General features: G+C 39.4%; 1 protein-coding gene across 1 annotated transcript in view; it reads right to left on the bottom strand.

Moving 5' to 3' along the window:
* Positions 1–18809, bottom strand: part of Dlg1 (discs large MAGUK scaffold protein 1) — a 188382-nt gene that overhangs the window by 40346 nt on the left and 129227 nt on the right. The window contains 2 exon segments of the mRNA XM_032900076.1: positions 4812–4914; positions 13071–13227. Of these exon segments, the coding sequence (XP_032755967.1) occupies positions 4812–4914; positions 13071–13227 (260 nt within the window).

Below are 18809 nucleotides of genomic sequence, written 5' to 3'. Positions count from 1 at the left end.
TTTTGTTATTTCTGCCAAGTGTTCAAAGATATGATCTGATATGTTGAGATTCTCCTACTTTATCATGTATTTGTCCTACTATTTCAGGCCTCTGATGTCCTTTGGTCAGAGCACCCCAACAATCCCATTCAATTGGGATTTTCTCCCAGTAGTCCTCTCCGAGGGTGGGGTTTTAAATAGAAAGTGAGCTCAGTTGGCTGCTGAACCCATTGCACTCAGTATGCAGACTGCACAGACCTTGCACTGGGATTACCTTACCCCCTACTTCATGGTCTCCTACTCACCCTGCGCCTCTCCTGTTGCTTTGCCCTGTTCTGTGGGTGCCATCACAGGGGTTGGTAGCTCTTTATGGCTTGCTTACATCAGTGTTTATTTTGAGACTTATGAAGAGTTACACCTAGTTTTGTTGTAGACTGTTAATAAATTTTAATTTCATTTGTCCTAATAATTTTGTAAGTGCAGAGAAGTTATGGAACACGCAGCATTAAATCTACCATTTCATTTTGCATTTTCTAGTAGTACCATTGATTCTATGCTTCTGATATAACTATTGTGAGTGCACACATGTGCCATGACGTGTGTGAAGGTCTTCTCCTTTACCTGTGGGTTCTGGATTAAATCTCCAACTTGCGCAATGAGTGCTTGGTGTGAGTGAGCCACTCGCCTGGGCTTCGCTTTTCCCTGTGTTGCTTATCTGGTTTTGGAATAGACTCAATATGTAGCCTAGGCTGACCTCAAACTTGTTATCTTCCTGCCCCAATGTTCCAAGCAGTAGAACCAAGTAGGCGCTATAGCCCGAGCTCCAACTGTTCTGTGCTTTTATGTTTTTTGCAATTAGCCAAAAACAAAACAAAACAAAAAAAACAAAAACAAACAAACAAACAAAAAACCAAACAAACAAGTATGGGATTTTTCAATGTACATTACCTCTGTTTTAAAAATATTTTAGCATTGCGTATTTTTATAGGATTTACTTATTTACTCACTCACTCACCCACCTACCCACCCATCCACCCACTCACTCAGTCACTCACCCACCGCTCAACCACTCACCCACCGCTCAACCACTCACCCACCCACTCACACACCCACTCACTCACACACTCACTCACCCACCCATTCACTCACTCACCCACTCACTCACCCACCCACCCACCCACCCACCCACTCACTCACTCAAACTCACCCACTCACACCCACCCACCCACTCACCCACCCACCCACCCACTCACTCACTCACTCACTCACTCACTCACTCACTCACTCACTTACTCACTCACTCACTCTATTGAGGACAGCTTTGAGCTCCTGATTCGTGTCTCTACCTTCCCAGTACTGGGACTATAGGGATATACAACTAACCCAGCCACAATTTTACTTTTAGCAAAAGACTATCTTTAACAATTAGTTGGCAAAATCCCCAAAAATAGACCCACCCTGCTCTTGAAGCAGAGTGACTTACTGGCTCCAGGTTACCATCTTTTCATCATGGTTTGATAAGCCTTACGTCTCTAAGAGCTCCACAATATTTAAAAACATGTTCACTACATTTCATGTAGGCACACTGTTAGTTCTCACTTTGAAGGACTCTGAGAAACCTTGGGCAATTTTAAACAAACAAAAAAAGCACATTTTTTTTTTTTTTTTTTGGTTCTTTTTTTCGGAGCTGGGGACCGAACCCAGGGCCTTTCGCTTCCTAGGCAAGCGCTCTACCCCTGAGCTAAATCCCCAACCCCGCACATTTTTATAGTGAGGCAGGAGAGCACTTTTTCTGATAAGTAGTAACAGTCTCAGATACTATCAAATATTTACGATTAGGGTGCTAGAGTGATTACTGACAAGTTCTTAAAAGTGTGATTTTTTTTTTTTTGGTCATTTTTATGTTTATGGTCCTCACTACTAAGAATTCCTTGTAATATTTTCTTTATGATCATTTCCCACACATTTCTCAATGTTACCTCTATTTTTTTAAAGATTTATTTATTTCATATATGTGGGAACACTGTCTCTGTCTTCAGACACACTAGAAGAAGGCATCGGATCCCATTACAGATGGTTGTGAGCCACCATGTGGTTGCTGGGAATTGAACTCAGGACCTGGGAAGAGCAGTCAGTGTTCTTAACCACTGAGCCATCTCTCCAGCCCTCAATGTTACTTTTTAATTTTCAATTTCCTCTACCTTGTGAAGATTACTCTCTTTCCTTTAGTTTCAATCAGTTCACACCTGTCATCCCCTTTCCACCTTTTAACCACTCTGTATATGTGTCCTCACACTTTCTGGGGAGAACTCTGTCTCCTTTTAGGCTGTGTGCACACTGTTAGAAATCCATCAAACTCAGCAGAGTTGCTACTGGGAAAGAAGAGGCTAGGTGTCACACAGGAAATGTTCGCCAGCATTTCTGAAACTGCTGGACTAAGCCATTTTATTTCATATAAAATATTAAAGTTATTTGAAACAACTAAAATAGAATGTGCATGAGTATTGAGGAGAGATAATGTTTAATGCCACCCCATCCCCATTCTTACGTTAGGACCCACAAGTTTGGTATTCAGGAAATTTTGGAAAATACTAAACATATATAAGACAAACCCATATAAAGAAACCACTCTGGAATGGGAAACATATACTAAATAGTATTTGAATAACCAAACACAAAGAATTCTCTTTTATTCAAAACTTCCTTTTAAAATTGAGACTGAATAGTACCGTCTCTCAGCAGTCTTCAGATTAGCATTTCACCAGACTGCCCCTCTCAAACAAAAGAAAAGGATCAAGCTGAGAGATGAAAGCAACAGACGCTTAGAAATCACAAAAAAAGGAATAAAACCCAAAATAAGATTAAGAATCAGTACCAAAGGAGGAGGAGAAGGGAAATTCCTGGGGACACTAGGGGACAGAGAAAGGCTGAGTGGCAGAGTGCCGGCTCCATCTGGGGTGTGTGCTAGGCTTAGGTAGGTCAATGGCCATAAGACTCAACTTGTATATGCTGCGCTCCATCATAGCAACCTCTCTGTGTTAGCAGAAAGTTTTTAGGAATGCATCAAATTGAAATTCCAAACATGTATTTATATTATAAAGGATTTTTAAGTAAAAGAATTAAATTAGAATATGATTACACCATTTCCTCTTCCTTTCCTTTCCTCCAACCCCTCCCATGTCCTCCTTTTACTTTCTGTAATTGATAGCTTCCTTTTATTATCCTCACACACAATACACAAATAAAGTAATACAACCTGCTAATTATGTGTATATTGCATAGACATTTGTTTTCCTTTGAAAACATTGCCATTCTTGGCAGTTCTCTGAGAGTTCAAGGCCAGCCTGGTCTACAAAGCAAGTCCAGGACAGCCAGGGCTCTGTTACCCAGAGACCCTGACTTGAAAAGCCAAAACAAACAAACAAACAAACAAACAAACAAACCCCAAAACACTGCCATTCAAATATTTTAGCCTTTCTCTCTGTTTTACTTTCCTATTGTACCCACTGAACTGTCTGTGTCTGGGTTTGCCAGCTTACGTTAATGTCTAACTCCACTCTTACACTTTTACTTTGTGGGTTTCTGTCCACGTGAACTGTTAAGGAAGCTGAGGTTGAACTTCATGTCATATGTCCCCTGCTGCCAAGCTACTCTGTGCTCTTTATTAATTATCTTCCTAAGAATAAGATGAATACGCAGGCTAGATACTTTTAAGTTACTTGTTACTCTGAGTCAAATTTTGCTGGACCAATAAATTAGAGTAAATAAAATAGCTTGGAATTGTTTCTTTTCAATGTTAACTTACAGACTATTTCATTTAAAGCCTAAATTATAAAGCACTTCACTTTGCGCCTTCAGCCACCTCATTTCTCCTTCGTCATGTTGTTTATGAACATGTTTCTATTGCTCATCATGCTGTTTATGAACATGTTTCTATTGCTCATCATGTTGTTTATGAACATGTTTCTGTTTTCTTCTGGGTTCCCACTGAGGGTCTACTGCCCACCTGGTATTGTTGATCCTACTGCAGGCTTAACACATGCTCACTACGGGATTACCTCCAATTTTCCACGATCACTTTCTTCCCCTAGGAATCTAGTCCAGTTATGCCATGATGCTTCACTGCCGACAAAGACAGTACACCACAAACTTTATTCTTCTGTTCTAAATAACAATAAAGGCTACTAGAAAGTATGAATTTGGTATTAATAAGTATAATTTAAAAGAAAAGATTCTGAGTAACTTCATTTCCTTGGGCAGCATTACTACTTTTACTTACAGTTTTTATTCCTCTTTCAAATCAATTAGTTAGTAAAAGGGATACTTAGATGTGGTAAACTGGAAGTCAGATTAAAAAGAAACTTGGAAATTAATTCAAATAATGGTACAATCTCAACAATTGGCAGATGAATGTTCTAATCCTAATGAAAAACACTACTGACCTCGAAAATGAATTGGTTTAGACTGGACAAATACTAAATTGACAAATAAAACAATACATAAAACAGATTAAATTAGAAATGAGACATCACTAAGAGCTAGGAGCGTAGCTCACACGGCAGAGTGCTTGCCTGGTGTGAATAAAAAATTGTGACTTGATCTCCAGCACAGTATGAAAACAGGCTTGGTGGCATTCAACTATAATTCCAGCATCTGGGAGGTAGAGGCAGGGGGATCAGTTCAAAATTATCCTTAGAGCACACTGAGTTCAAGGACAACAAAGGCTACATGAAAGCTTGTTGCAGAGGAAAAAAAGTTTAAAAGGAAGAATTTAAGATCATTTTAAAAAATAACTAAAATGTGCAATATTAATAGGCAACAAAATGTCTTACCTTCAGGCCGATACTGTGCAACAATAGTGACAGCTTGGCCTGCGTTTTTTAATGCGGCAGCTGCTTGTTCATGACTTGCAGCTCTGAGGTCAACACTGTTTACCTGTAAATAAAATTAGATATTAATTTGAGAATAATAATCTTTGACTAGACATCACAGTGGCCCATCATGGAAGCAGGCACATATTAATTACGGTACCTTTATTGCTTAACTAGATCATACAGTAAAACAATACGTAACTATTTCAAATAATCTGATTCACCAAAAACACTTTGTTTAATGGTAAGAGAAGTCAAGCATTTCCTCAGAAGGATGTCAGAAGGCTGGCTACCCAGGTAATAACAAGTGTTATTATTCTGCATAATTCATTTTGCTAGCAACTCAAGCAATAGGAAGGAAGTGGATTTCTATTTATATTTAGCTCTCCAGTTCAACTCCGTTTCATTTCTTTCTTCCTCTCAGACTAAGACTTCTGTAACAGGAAAGCAACTGCTAAGCACAGTTCAGATTTTAGGGACCAATTTAACCAACAATAAATGTAAATACTCTCAGAAATAGTTTTTAATAAAGGAACTTGCATTGGATGCAATTTGATTCCTGAAGAACATTCCATTTTATTCTTACCTCTGAACCTCACTACTAACTAAGTTTATGCAGCAAGGCACCACACCGTCAGAGATCACTCCCTTTCCTCTAAGACAAATGTGAACACTGGAACAGACATATTATTGAGGGCAATAAAGCCTTAATATTAAAAACAAAGAACCAACAACAATGAAGAGACCACAACTGTGTTCAGGACTTCCACTAACTATTACTGATCGGAGGCTGGAGAGACGGCTCAGCAGTTAAGAACACTTGCTGCTCTTCCAGAGGACCCAAGTTGGAGTCTCAGAAGCCGTGTCAGTGGGCTCTCGGTTCTAGTTCTAGGGAGGATCTGATGCTTACGGCTGCTGCAGGCACTTGTACTCTGCACATAGCCACATGCAGACACACACATGCCTACCCATATTAAAAAATAAAAGCAAACCTTTAAAATTTAATTTTAGCCTTGTAAAGCTAAATGCAACTGAGTATGGCTAATAGAGAGTAACTCCAGCTGCAGGGGTTAACTTACCCTTTATAACAATACAACTTACTCTGCAAATTCCAATTGCCAGAATAAACTAGAGAAAAAGTCTAGAGAAAGATAAACTTTTATAGATTGTAGGAGACGAATTAAAGCTCTTTGGAGGGAGGGGAGCAGGTCTTACTCTGCAGTACAGGCTGCCCTGGAACTCACTCTGTAGCTCAGTTTGGATAAAACTGACCACCATCCTTCAGTCTCAGTTCCCTTAGTGCTGATTATAGCCTGACTCGAGAGGAAAAGTTCTACTGGGTAAAAGTGCTTGCTCGTAAACTCAGTAACCTCAGTTTGGACTCTCGGAGCTCACATAAACACTAGTAGGTACAGTGGCACTCATGTTTATGGTCCCCATGAGCCAAACGGAAATGGGAAATGGAGAAGGGAGAATCTCTAGCTCACAGGTCAGTGAGCTTAAGAATAGCAGAGACCCTGCCACACCAACATGGAAGGCGAGGCCTGACCCGAAGACTTGTGTCCTGACCACATGCCATGCTGCTTCCACACACACGTGCACACACACACACACACACGCACACACACACGCACACACACACGCAGTTTTGACTACAGGCAGAAAACACATTCTAGCTCTCTGACTTTTTGAGTATATTCAATAAACTATTTTTTTAAAAAAAAAAGTTTTACTAGGAAGCGCAAGGCCCTGGGTTCGATCTCAAGCTCCGAAAAAAAGAACAAAAAAAAAAAAAAAAAAAAGTTTTAGTTTTAATTTTTTTGCTTGGAGAAGATTGGAACTCCATGTGGACTCAAAAATATACAATCTGCTGGACAAGAGTAAAATTACACAAGGGGTTGGGGATTTAGCTCAGTGGTAGAGCGCTTGCCTAGCAAGCGCAAGGCCGTGGGTTCAGTCCCCAGTTCCAAAAAAAAGAAAAAAGAAAAAAAAAAAAAGAGTAAAATTACACTTTCTCAAATATTAGTTAATACTTCAGTGAAAGTATGAGTCTTATCAAGGCTTTTTTTATTTGTTTTTTGAGACAGGGTCTTACTATGTAGTCTTGGTTAGCCTGGAGTTCACTATGTAGGCCAAACTGGCTAGAACTCAGAGATCTACCTGCTTCTCTGCCTCCAGAGTGCTGGAATTAAAGGTGTGAGCCACCACACCTTGCTCAATGTTTTTTTCTTGTTTGTTTTAAAGAAAAAAAAAAAAACCCTATGTACTGAAAGACATATATACATATGTAAATAGCCTTAAATAAACTAAAACAATTCAAACATTTTAAGCACTGGGAAATACTTCAAATACCGTAAAACTTAAAAGTGCACAGTTGGGTGGTTTTTGAACACTGATGAGATATGTAACTATCACAACTACATAAGCCTAAAATACTTCCTTCACTCCAGAAAGAAACACAAATCAAAAACTGAAGCGGGGGCTACCCCAAAAGCAGCTGCCTGTCTGTGGGACAAACAAAACAACAAAATGCAAATGTAGTCAGTGGTCTCTTCTAGCTTTAAGAAAACCCACTAGGTCACTTTAAGCCTCCTTTGGCATAGATTCTAATCCTTACATTTGAAGTAAGTGGGCTTCTAGGCTCTCTGACTCTCTCTTCCTGGTGTTTCTAACGAAGGCTCATGCCTACGGCATGTTTGAGCACCTCCCTCACTAAGGCTGATGAAGCATCATCACATGCATATACTTTGTTTCCCTAAACATACATATGCTCGTGTGGCCTACATGGGTCATCAGAGGCCACACAGGGGTCTTGTGTCCTCTGGAATAGGTGGGTGCTGAGAACTCAGGTCCTCCGGAAGAGCAGCAAGTAGTCTTAGTCACTAAGCCATTTTCCACTCTACTCTTAACTTTATGCTTAAGCATCTCACTGTTTTTGACAGTGACAGAAGGGATCAAACCTAGGGTGTCGCCTCCTGCGTGTCCAGCAAGCCTTCTGTTTCTACCCATCGGCTCAGCTCTCTATGCTCAAACCCTGCATGTGTAGCTCCTGGTGTGGCGCAGAGCTCTCCCATGGACTCCTGCTGACTGACTGGCTCTCCTCCTTTTCACTCAGAGGATGTGCTATTTGTCTTGGCTAAGTGCTTCAGAACAAAGCTGAGTCAAGTGGGAAAAAGATGAAACACCTTTGTTTTCTTCATTTAAGAGAAAAACTTTTAGTTGTTCATCGTTAGTAGAAGCCACTGCTCTTTTTTTTTTTTTTTTTTTTTTTGTGCTATTTTTTTTTACCAAGGTGAGGAATGTCCTTTGCATTTCTAGTTTCTTAAATGTTTTTAACCGTGGAACGGAGCGGTCCTATTACAATCCTTTCTCCTGTTACTGGTTGATCATGTGGCTATGTCATTTACTGTACTAGGATGGCTTCTAACTCTTTTTTCTCTGCAGAATCAACCATGCGTTCCTTGGATTAAGTCGTCTTAGGTATGCACATGACTTTATTTCTAGATCTAGCCTATTAGTTTGTTGAGGATCTTACAAATGATGTACCTTTCTTGTTCTAAGTCTGGTCTCACAGACCAAGTTGGGAAATGTTATATTTCTTCTGATTTGCAAGAGTTTCTTAACTTTTTTAAGTTTGTCAGTGAAATTGTCTGGTTTTTGGCTTTTCTACTACAGTAGGCTTTTGGTATTTCTTTTTTATCCCACATATACAATCCATATGCCATAAGATATATATTTATATTGGTATTAGGATCAAGTTCATGACTCTAACCAATGCTTTATCACAGTGAGAGCCCAAGCCTTTGATTGTCAGTGCCGTAGTGGCCTTGCTAGCTGCAGGCTTACTTACTTGGTTTATATGCTTCCATGGACATGGACAACGATGTATGTGACTGACAGCTATTATTTTAAGTATATAAGCAAATACATTTTCTTTTTAGTAACAACTTTTGTTTTAAAGTATACTTTCTTATTTGTGCTTTTGAATTTCATCTAATGAGGTACTTAAATATTTGTCCTGGAGTTTTTAGAATTTGTTCATTTTTGAAGTTTTTTTTTTCCCTCATATTTTTCCTCTTGCACCTAAAGATTTTTCTCTTTTGCTTTAACAGTATTTCCCCAGAGAAGTCAACTAAACACTTACATTTCAATGTTACTGATGAATACTGCTAAACAGTGCTGTCTTCAAGCACACCTCAGGCTGAGCAACACTGTCCTGCACTCTCTCAAATTCTCAGTGCCAACACTGGGAAAGTCTTGAGTGAACTTGGCTGTGCTGCTGGTCTAACACATTTTGGTAATATTGTGTCAGTGACACGCTGGTCTCAGATGGGCTACTTAAAATCATCTATTTTTGCTCTGAAGTTTTCACACCAAAATCTAAGCAAATTAAAAATGTACTTTGACAGAAGGTATGAAGTGAAGAAGGTCCCAAGCTAATTTTATTCTCCTTACTAATTTGCCTGACAACACTTACCACCAATTTATCCTTATCACATTACAACTTATTTTTAAAAAACTAAACCACGGCATTATCTTGAAAAATGCAGGGGAAAAAGCCCTATGACTAATTAAGATAGAAGGATCTAACAAACATATACCACCCCCATGAATCTAGAGTTAAACAACATATATACTGTTTCCATTATCCACCCCAAGAGTTCTAATAGGCACTTTATAGTCAGTACAAATCAATAACAATCATCTTCCAAATTCTATTACCAGAAATTAGTGCTCATGATTACCACACGGGGTACTGCACATTTGTGTGGGGTCTCTGTGTTTTGCTCAACCTGATACTTTCTTTTAGAGTGACATGTTATTTTGTTGCATTTTCTTGAAGTGTAGTATTAAATGCTATAAGTATCTCACTATTCACTCAGTTACTTTCCTATTAACAGAAAGAGATCATTTCCAGATGTGAATCACTATGACTAAGCTGGCACAAACATTTCTGTGCCATTCTGACACTTCCATATCATAATCCATCACTGAAGAAAGTTAGGAGAGAAATCAAACAGGGCAGGGACCTGGAGACAGGAGCTGATAGAGAGGCCACAGAAGTGCTGCTTATTAGCTTGCTTCCCCTGGCTTGCTCAGCCTGCTTTCTCATAGAGCCCTGGACCACCAGCCAAGGGATGGCTCCCCTACAATGGGCTGGGCATGCCCCATCAATCATTAAATAAGAAAATAGAGCTTATGGAGGCACTTTCCCAGTAGAAGTTCCCCCCTTTCAGATGACTCTAGCTTGTGTCAAGTTGACATAAAACCAGGTAGCACAGTTATTTAAGCTCTTTATTGTGGATTATGTATTTGTGTGTACAAGTCTTTTGTGAGGTATTACTGAAGGTATGTTTAGACCTCACATAGCTTGCCTACTTGTTTCCAAGTGGAGCCTTCTATTAGTGTCTTCTATGCTTTGCCCAAGAAATTGCTGCCTTGCCCAGATATTTTTTCAACATTTTCCCCCCTAGAAAGATCTGGCTTTAGGTTTTTTTAACATTTGAGTCTAAATCTACCTAGGATTACTAAGACTTACTGCAGCTCATGCTTTTAACCGTCTGTCCAATCGATCCACTGTCTTCTGTTAAACATTTTCTTCTTATGGGAGCATCTTTGTTCCCTCCTTTCTGTTTCACAGCTTAGCTGCAGAATTATGGCATTGTCAGAGAATACGCTGTTATAAAATTTGCTTTTGCTTTCTTACAAAGGTCCAGTTTCTTTGGAAATGTGCCTAAGATGCAAATGTAGTCTCTGATCTCTGTCACAAGTACATTACTTTTGTCTTTATTTATATACTATTTAGTACTTGAACCTGTTGTTTGCTTGTTGTATTACTAAAAGTCTTTCAAGGCTGATTTTATGATGGTGGACTAGCAGCCTATCCTGTTGTGGTTGTATTTAAATTAGAATTCCCACGCCTTCCTCACAGGTTTGCCATTTTATGATAGTCTCTTATTGGACATATTCTGAGTTTGAGATAGATTTATGATTTAGATTAAGATATATGATTTTTTTTTTTTTTGAGCTGAGGACCGAACCCAGAGCCTTGTGCTTGCTAGGCTAGCACTCTACCACTGAGCTAAATCCCCAACCCCTATATGATTCATCTATCTTAGGTCACTAGTGCTATACATTATTGAGATTTTATGTCATTTAAAAACATGAATCAATATGGAGACCTTTTTGAGTATAAATAAAGTCAGAAAATCTCTTTGAGGTGAAAAATGAATGTGGCTAGCACATGACAGAAGAAACATACCAGAAATGTAATATTCTTTTTATGCAGTTTTCAGAATTATCTTTCTTACTATCTGACTGAACACCTGACATACTAAAGATTTATCAATATATTCCTGCATATAATCCTTTGAAGGTCTCATATAGTTCAAGGGCAGAGACTAGTATAGAATGGATGATCACTTACAAAAAGAAATAGCAATCAAATTTTGTTTTAGTTGTTCTAGAACATTAGAGTAACCAGCTATATGAATATTTGGGTATTTGATATGTAGCAAGCAATAGTTTATTAAGGATTATATACAACCTTAGATATTAAAACATTAACATACGCAGTATTGCTAAAAAGAAATTACCTTTCTATGTTTAAAGGCAAATGCCTCAAAAGGCAGGATATAATCAAGTAAGAATGGAGATTACTACAATATATTCTTAAAGATAAAGTAGGGCCTATTGAATAGGACTAAATCAGAGACGTCTCAAGAATCGCCGCTTCTACCTCAGTAATCAAAACCTTCAGAGTGAGTTTATAAAAACCCGCCGGGGTACTGGACTTTAAAGAGACTTAAGCGAACTAATATCTAGAATGTCACAGGAAGACACCCATGGACACGCCCGTCCTTGGCAGAATGGTGAGGGAAGGAGGACCAAATGACAGTGGGAAGAAACCAGCTATCGCTTTACTCAATATTTTATTGTGTTCATGGAACAAAAACCACAAACAAATAAACAAACCAGTAAACTGAGGCTGCAACGAAATGCAGCTCAGATACAGATGGTGCTCACAGAGCTTGGCTCCTGCAGCCTAGGGCATGAGCTATTCCCCATTCCTAGCACAGTCCCTGACACAGTTACTCTGTTCCTGAGTAACACAGCAGCTCAGGCTCAGTGCCTTCCCTGGGAATCATCCTATGTGTCCTACTTCATCTAGGACGCTATCATCTAGGACGCTATCATCTATGACGCTACCCAGAGGAGCTCACGAGGTAAGACTGTAAGACACGCAGAGGTGGAAGAAGGCCTAACCTGTCAGTCACCACACGAAGAAGTAACCTCGATACTTAGGAAACTGAGACCAAAGGATACTCAGGAGTGGCTTGCCGTGCTGGACCACATCTGAGACCTTGCTACTAAAAATAATGATTATTATGATAGAATCATGACAGATGTAGAGACGATGTGAACGATGAGTTTGACATAAAAACTTCCCCCACCCCACCCCCCAAAAAAAAAAAAAAAAAAAAAAAAAAACCAAAACCCACATGAAATTGCTAGGAAAAAAATAAGAGATTTTATTTGAAAGACTTAGTAGTATAGTAAAATTAGCTGAAGAAAGAAATAGAAAATTTGAACCTAAGTCAAAACAAGTTTCCAAGCTGCAACTTACAGATAGGAGAAAACCGAATGTGAGGACAAAATAGACCACATCATCGTCTGGGAACAGTTAGACTCATGGAGTCTTCTACAGAGATACTGACAAAGACCTTCCAAGACCCATCCAGGAGATGCGGGAGGGCAAAGCAGGTAGGGGCACTTGTCAAGCAAGCTTGTTCTGCATTACTGGGTATGACTGGTGGTGAGCATGCATGGGTGGTGGCCAAAAGACAGTCTTCAGAAGTCAGTTCTTTCCACTCTGTCTTCAGGAGACAGCTCTGTGACTGAGATCTCCAAGGGTTACTCACTGTACTCCAGCTGGGGATGTAGCCGGCGGCAGAGCTCTTACCTTTAGATATTATAGATATTATAGATACTATGCCCTAGCTTCAGCCTGAGGACCACAAACAATAGTAACCACTGTACACAATCAACACATGCAGGACAGGTCAGCTTGGTACAAAACCAAAACCAAAAACACCCCAATAACAAGTCTGAACTCTACAATGCTTATCAGAAATATACTTTCAAGTTATTTTAAAATTCATTTCTAGTTATTAACAGGTCATAATAAAGATAATAAAAACATCCAAGTATTAGGCCTACCGATATAATGCGATCTCCTTTTCTGAGCTCTCCGCTTAGGTCAGCAGGTCCCCCAGCAAGGATGAAAGAGATAAAAATCCCTTCTCCATCTTCACCTCCCACAATGTTGAAACCAAGTCCCGTTGAGCCACGATGAAGAACAACTTTTCTAGGTTCCCTAAAAATTAAGAAAAAAATTAAATATCGTATAAACTTTATGTAGGACCTGAACTTCACTAGGAGAACATCCTACTGGTGACTCCTGTGACAGGAGGAAGTCCTACTGTGGAGCCACGCTGACCTTCAATTCAATGATCTAGTCTCAAATTCACAGCAACACCTCCAGTCAGCTACGTACTGAGATGAGAAGCCTGTAGCACTATACCAAGCTGATATATCACCAAACAATATGTGTAAGCTAAATGAAAAAAGACAAAACAAAACCTAAATGTTATATAAAAACCTTATCAAGATGACAAGGGAAAGAAATAAAAGGAAAAAAAAATCTAATTTTATATAAAAGCAAAAAAATTAATGGTTAAAAAAAAAAATCAAGCAAGCAAGCAAAACCACAGCATCACCACATGAAAGTAAGCAATAATACAAATGGACGCGGGGAAGCAGGGAGGGAGTGAATTTGATCAAAACACATTCTGTGCACATTGAAAGAATAAAAATCAGTATTAAAGGTAATACAAAGTAACATTTATTTAAAGGTTCTGTCAAGAAAATCTGACATGTATGCACTACTGCCTGAGAAGTCAGCAACACCACTATTTCTTAGTTACAAAGACACCATTCAACTAGTCAGCAGAAACCATTGCCTTTTGCTAGGCAGAGGGCTTGACCCTTTCTGGCCTCTGACAAATGAAAATGTTTTGTCATTTTCCACAGAAAAAGAACACATTCCCACCCTCTTTTCTCATATCGCCCATCTTCATCAAATACATAACCCCTTAATGAAATCTCCTTACTGGCTTAGATATACTGCAATTATGAAGGTCAAATGATGGGTGCCATGCTACCTTGGAATCTGCCCATCTGCAAACTTTTTAGGTAAAGAACTGCGCTTTAACATCTGGGTGTGACTGCATGCACCTGTGGCCCTGGCTCCCTGAAAGGTCAAAGCATGAGAATGACTTAGGATCAGGATCTGATAACACTCGGGCATCATAGACAACGCACTTCCAAACAAGAGCAGCAATAACAAAAGAATCTTTCATTTTACTTTTCCCTTGCATTGGCCTCTACATATATGTGTGTTAGAGTGTTGGATCCTAGAACCTGAGTAGTTGTGAGATGGAGTTGGGTGCTGGGAACTGAATGAATGTAGGCACTTTGAAAGAGTGCTTTACCCACTGAGCTATCCTCTTTCCACCCCAAACCAAACAGTTTCTGTTTTCTAAGTGTTTTAAGACAAGGCATCACAGTGGAGTTCTTGTCTGCTTGCCTCTGCCCGAGATACTTGTGGTTAAGGCCAGCACTATTACCCCACCGGTTTACGACTTCACATTCCCTTTCTCCCATACATCAAAACTCTCTGGCTTGTCTGTCTCCGTTGATAATTTTCACAACTCTCAGCATAGAAGAGGTATGTGAAAATCACTCACATCTATCTTCTGGTAAGATAATGGATGTGCCAGAGCAGATTCTTTTAAATTTGTTGGAATGGAGAATATCACTTGGCAGACATTACTCTTAAATAGAATAGAGCATATTTGGCAGGCAATTAAAAGTTTTAATATAAACTTTTTCTAAAACATAAAAGGAAACAATTGGGATCCAGCTATACCACTCCTTGGCATATACCCAAAAGATGCTCCAACATATAACAAGGATACATGCTCCACTATGTTCATAGCAGCCTTATTTATAATAGCCAGAAGTTGGAAAGAACCCAGATGTCCTTCAACAGAGGAATGGATACAGAAAATGTGGTACATCTACACAATGGAGTACTACTCAGGTATTAAAAACAATGACTTTATGAAATTCATAGGCAAATGAAATGGATGGAACTAGAAATTAACATCCTGAGTGAGGTAACCCAATGATAAAAGAACACATATAGTATGTACTCATTGATAAGTGGATATTATTAGCTCAAAAGCTCAGAATATCCAAGATATAGTTTAGAGACCACATGAAGCTCAAGAAGAAGGAAGACCAAAGTGTGAATGCTTCAGCCCTTCTTAGAAGTGGGAACAAAATACTCACAGGAAAAAATACAGGGACAAAGAATGGAGCAGGTACTGAAGAAAAGGCCATCCAGAGACTGCCCCATCTGGGGATCCATCCATATGCAGCCACCAAACCCAGTCACTATGGCTGATGCCAACGAGTGCTTGCTGAGAGGAGCCTGATATATCTGTCTCCTGAGAGGCTCTGGCAGAGCCTTTCAGATACAGATGAGAATGCCTGCAACTAACCATTGGACTGAGCATGGGGACCCCAATGGAAGAGTTAGAGAAAGGACTGAAGGAGTGGAAGGGGTTTGCAATCCCATAGGAAGAACAACAATATTAACCAACCAGACCCCACTAGAGCTCCCAGGGCCTAAATCACCAACCAAAGAGTACACATGGAGCGACCCATGGCTCAGCCGCATATGTAGCAGAGGATGAGCCTTGTCAGGCATCAGTGAGAGGGGAGGACCTTGGTTCTGTGGAGGCTTGTTTCCCCAGTGTGGGGGAATGCCAGGGTGGGGAGGTGGGAGGGAGTAGGTGGGAGGGGGAGTACCTTCATGGAGGCAGGGGGTGGGGGGATGGGATGGGGGGCCTCCAGAGGGCAAATGGGATAACATTTGAAATGTAAATAAAGAAAATATCCAATAAAAGAAAAAAAAAAGAAACAATTGGTTATAATCTTGAGAGTTAAATATGAATTTTAGTAATTATATAATATGGTAAATCAATTTTGCTAACTCATTTATAGTATTTATGAATTATTTTTCTTATCAAAAATGGGAAATTAAACAAAATGTAGGTGACATGTAGTGATTGTATTTTTTTTCCAAGTCAGGGTTTCTCTGTAGCACTAGCTGTCCTAGAACTCTCTGTAGACGAGGCTGGCCTCGAATTTAAAAGATTCTCCTGCCTCTGCTCCTGAGTACTCGGATTAAAGGCGTGTGCCACCATTGCCAGGCTCTGACTGTAAAGTATGTTTGATGGTTCTGCACAAAGCTAACTCACAGAGAAGTTACATATGGTCTTGGAACTCCACCCAGGATATTTCCCAAGTAACTTGCTCACAGCATGAATAAAATTACATGAAAGTCAGTATTTACCATAGAATTATTTATAGTGAGAAATAAAATGTGGTTTGAAAGTGTGTGAATGGGCCTGCATGTACATACGTTCTCTCTCTCTCTCTCTCTCTCTCTCTGATATACACACAGAACTACTACTCAGTTAAGAAAGATGAACAAAGATTTTATATATGCTAACTCATGAGTGAACCCTGAAAACACTGTGCTGTGAAATGTCAGTCACAAAAGACTTATCGAATGGTTCTACTTACATAACTTATCTAGATGAAGCAAATCATGGGACTGAAAATAGCCTCAAGTTATCAGGAGTCAGGAATAGAGTGGGTTCTGTGACTATGAAAAAGGTTTTGGAAATAGCCAGTAGTAATAGCACATGCGGAATACAATGTACCTGAAATATACACTGTGTACATGACTAAAATTTAAATTTTAGGATATATACATATTTTATTACATAAAAACTAATAACATATGCTACAGAATATAATTATTAAGCCTCACATCTGACTTATTGCTGTGGTATAGTGGGTAGTCACATGTGCAGGTCTAAGCAAAGTCTCAGGTCACTCCTCAGGTGCTGTCTACCTTTGTATACAGGATTTTCTCACTGGCTTGAACTAGTTCAGTGGGTGAAGGTGTTGGGCTTAACAGCCTTAGCAGTTCATCTGTTTCTGATTCCCCCATGCTGGGACTGCAAGTGTGCTACGAACACACTTTAAAATGTGGGCTTGGGGGTGTGTGTGTCAAACTTAAGTCTTTCAGCTGAGCCATTTGCCAGCTCCATCTGTAAACTAATATGTATAGAATTCATGGTATGTAAGTATTTGAATAAAACTACCTTTAAATTTTTTTATTTATTGTTGTGGTTGTTTTGTTTGTTTGTATTTGACACAAGATCTCACTCTGTAGACCAGACTGGCCCCTAACTCACAGAGATCCACCTGCCTCTGCCTCCCAAGTGCTGGGATTGAAGGCCTGCGTCGTTCATGCCCAGCTCTGAATTTTAGAACTGTTAACCGGATGCTGTGGTACTGAAGGGGAGCTGAGACTGTGAGACACACAACCTCTCAAGGAGTTTAGCTCAAACTATGGAGGACATACAATGTTTGGGCAAAGATTTTTGTGATTTGTAATCTGGGCACAGGACCATATTTATCAAATGGGATTATACAACGGGCACCATTTTAAAATCTATTTAGTAACGGACCACCTGGGTTCACATTAGTATGGAAATAGGCAGGTCTGTTGTGTTCAATGTTCAACAAATACTGTCGATATGACATGCACAGAGCCTGGATGGGGCAGGAATGAAATTCAATTACAACTTACCTTTAATTTATAAAATATGTAAAGATATTAAAGCTACACAGATCATTTTCCCTCTTCTAGAAATAGGCACCATTAGCAAGTAAAGCTAGAGAGCAGCTGAGGAGGGATGATCACAAACAGCAAGCATTACCAGCCCAACCAACGAGCATTTGCTCTTTTCCAACCCTGCTAACTCAGTGGCGAGATAAACTCTTCTGTACTGAGACATCACTGCTTCTTTCCTTTTAAAGACGTATTTTCATTTTATATGTATGAGTGCTTGCCCTAACGCACGTAAATATACAACATGTGTGCTTGGAGCTCACAGAGGTCGGAAGAGGCCATCAGATCCTCTAGAACTAGATGGAGTTAAAGGAGACTGTGAACCACCGCATGGGTACTGAGAACTGAATCTAGATCCTCTACAAAAGCAGCAACTCCTTTTCAGCATTGAGCCATCTCTCCATCTCTAAGCCCAGTTTCTTCTTCTATAGGTCCCAATCCTACATTGAGGGCGCGATGACTTGGAGGTGAGGAAAACTTTGGCAAAAGTAAAAGTAAAAGACTTTTGAATGCACAACAACTAAAAAGTTAATTCAAAATGAAATGTGTAATGAATTTCCATGTTTCTGGTAGCTGGGACCCACGTTGCATCATGGGATAACACTGCAGTCTTGCTTCTGAATATACTGCATGTGCATCCTGCACTGTACATGCTATACATACTACTAAAAATACTGCTTAAAAAATCTCACCCAAGATTAGAGACTGCTGTGCACTTGAAACCCAGTGCTCTTAGAGTTCTGCTCTTACAGAATCACAGTGCTTTTCTGACAGAAACAAAGATTTCAGTATTTTGCAATCATTCTTCTTTAGTTAATAAATATCAAAGTAGTGTTATCTTTGGATTGTATAGTATTAACTACTTGATTAAAAAACTGGTATTTGAATTGATAACTTGAGTTTCATAAAAACCAACAAGCCATTAAATAAATTCTGGCGTGAGCTCAGGACAGAATTTCCAGCCATTCCTGAGATGTCCTTAAGCACAATTCCCTCATGTGCTGCATTTCCACGGACAGTTGTGTTCTCAGCAAGCAAAATGTTGACCAATGCTGAAAAATATTGAGAATACTCTATAGCCTGCAATATCAAACATTTAAACAAGATTTATTTATTTATTT

The sequence above is a fragment of the Rattus rattus genome, chromosome 4 (assembly GCF_011064425.1).
Source record: "Rattus rattus isolate New Zealand chromosome 4, Rrattus_CSIRO_v1, whole genome shotgun sequence".
In the NCBI taxonomy this organism is placed as follows: domain Eukaryota; kingdom Metazoa; phylum Chordata; class Mammalia; order Rodentia; family Muridae; genus Rattus; species Rattus rattus.
Note: the sequence above shows the minus strand (reverse complement) of the source record. Positions and strands in the feature narration are given on the sequence as shown.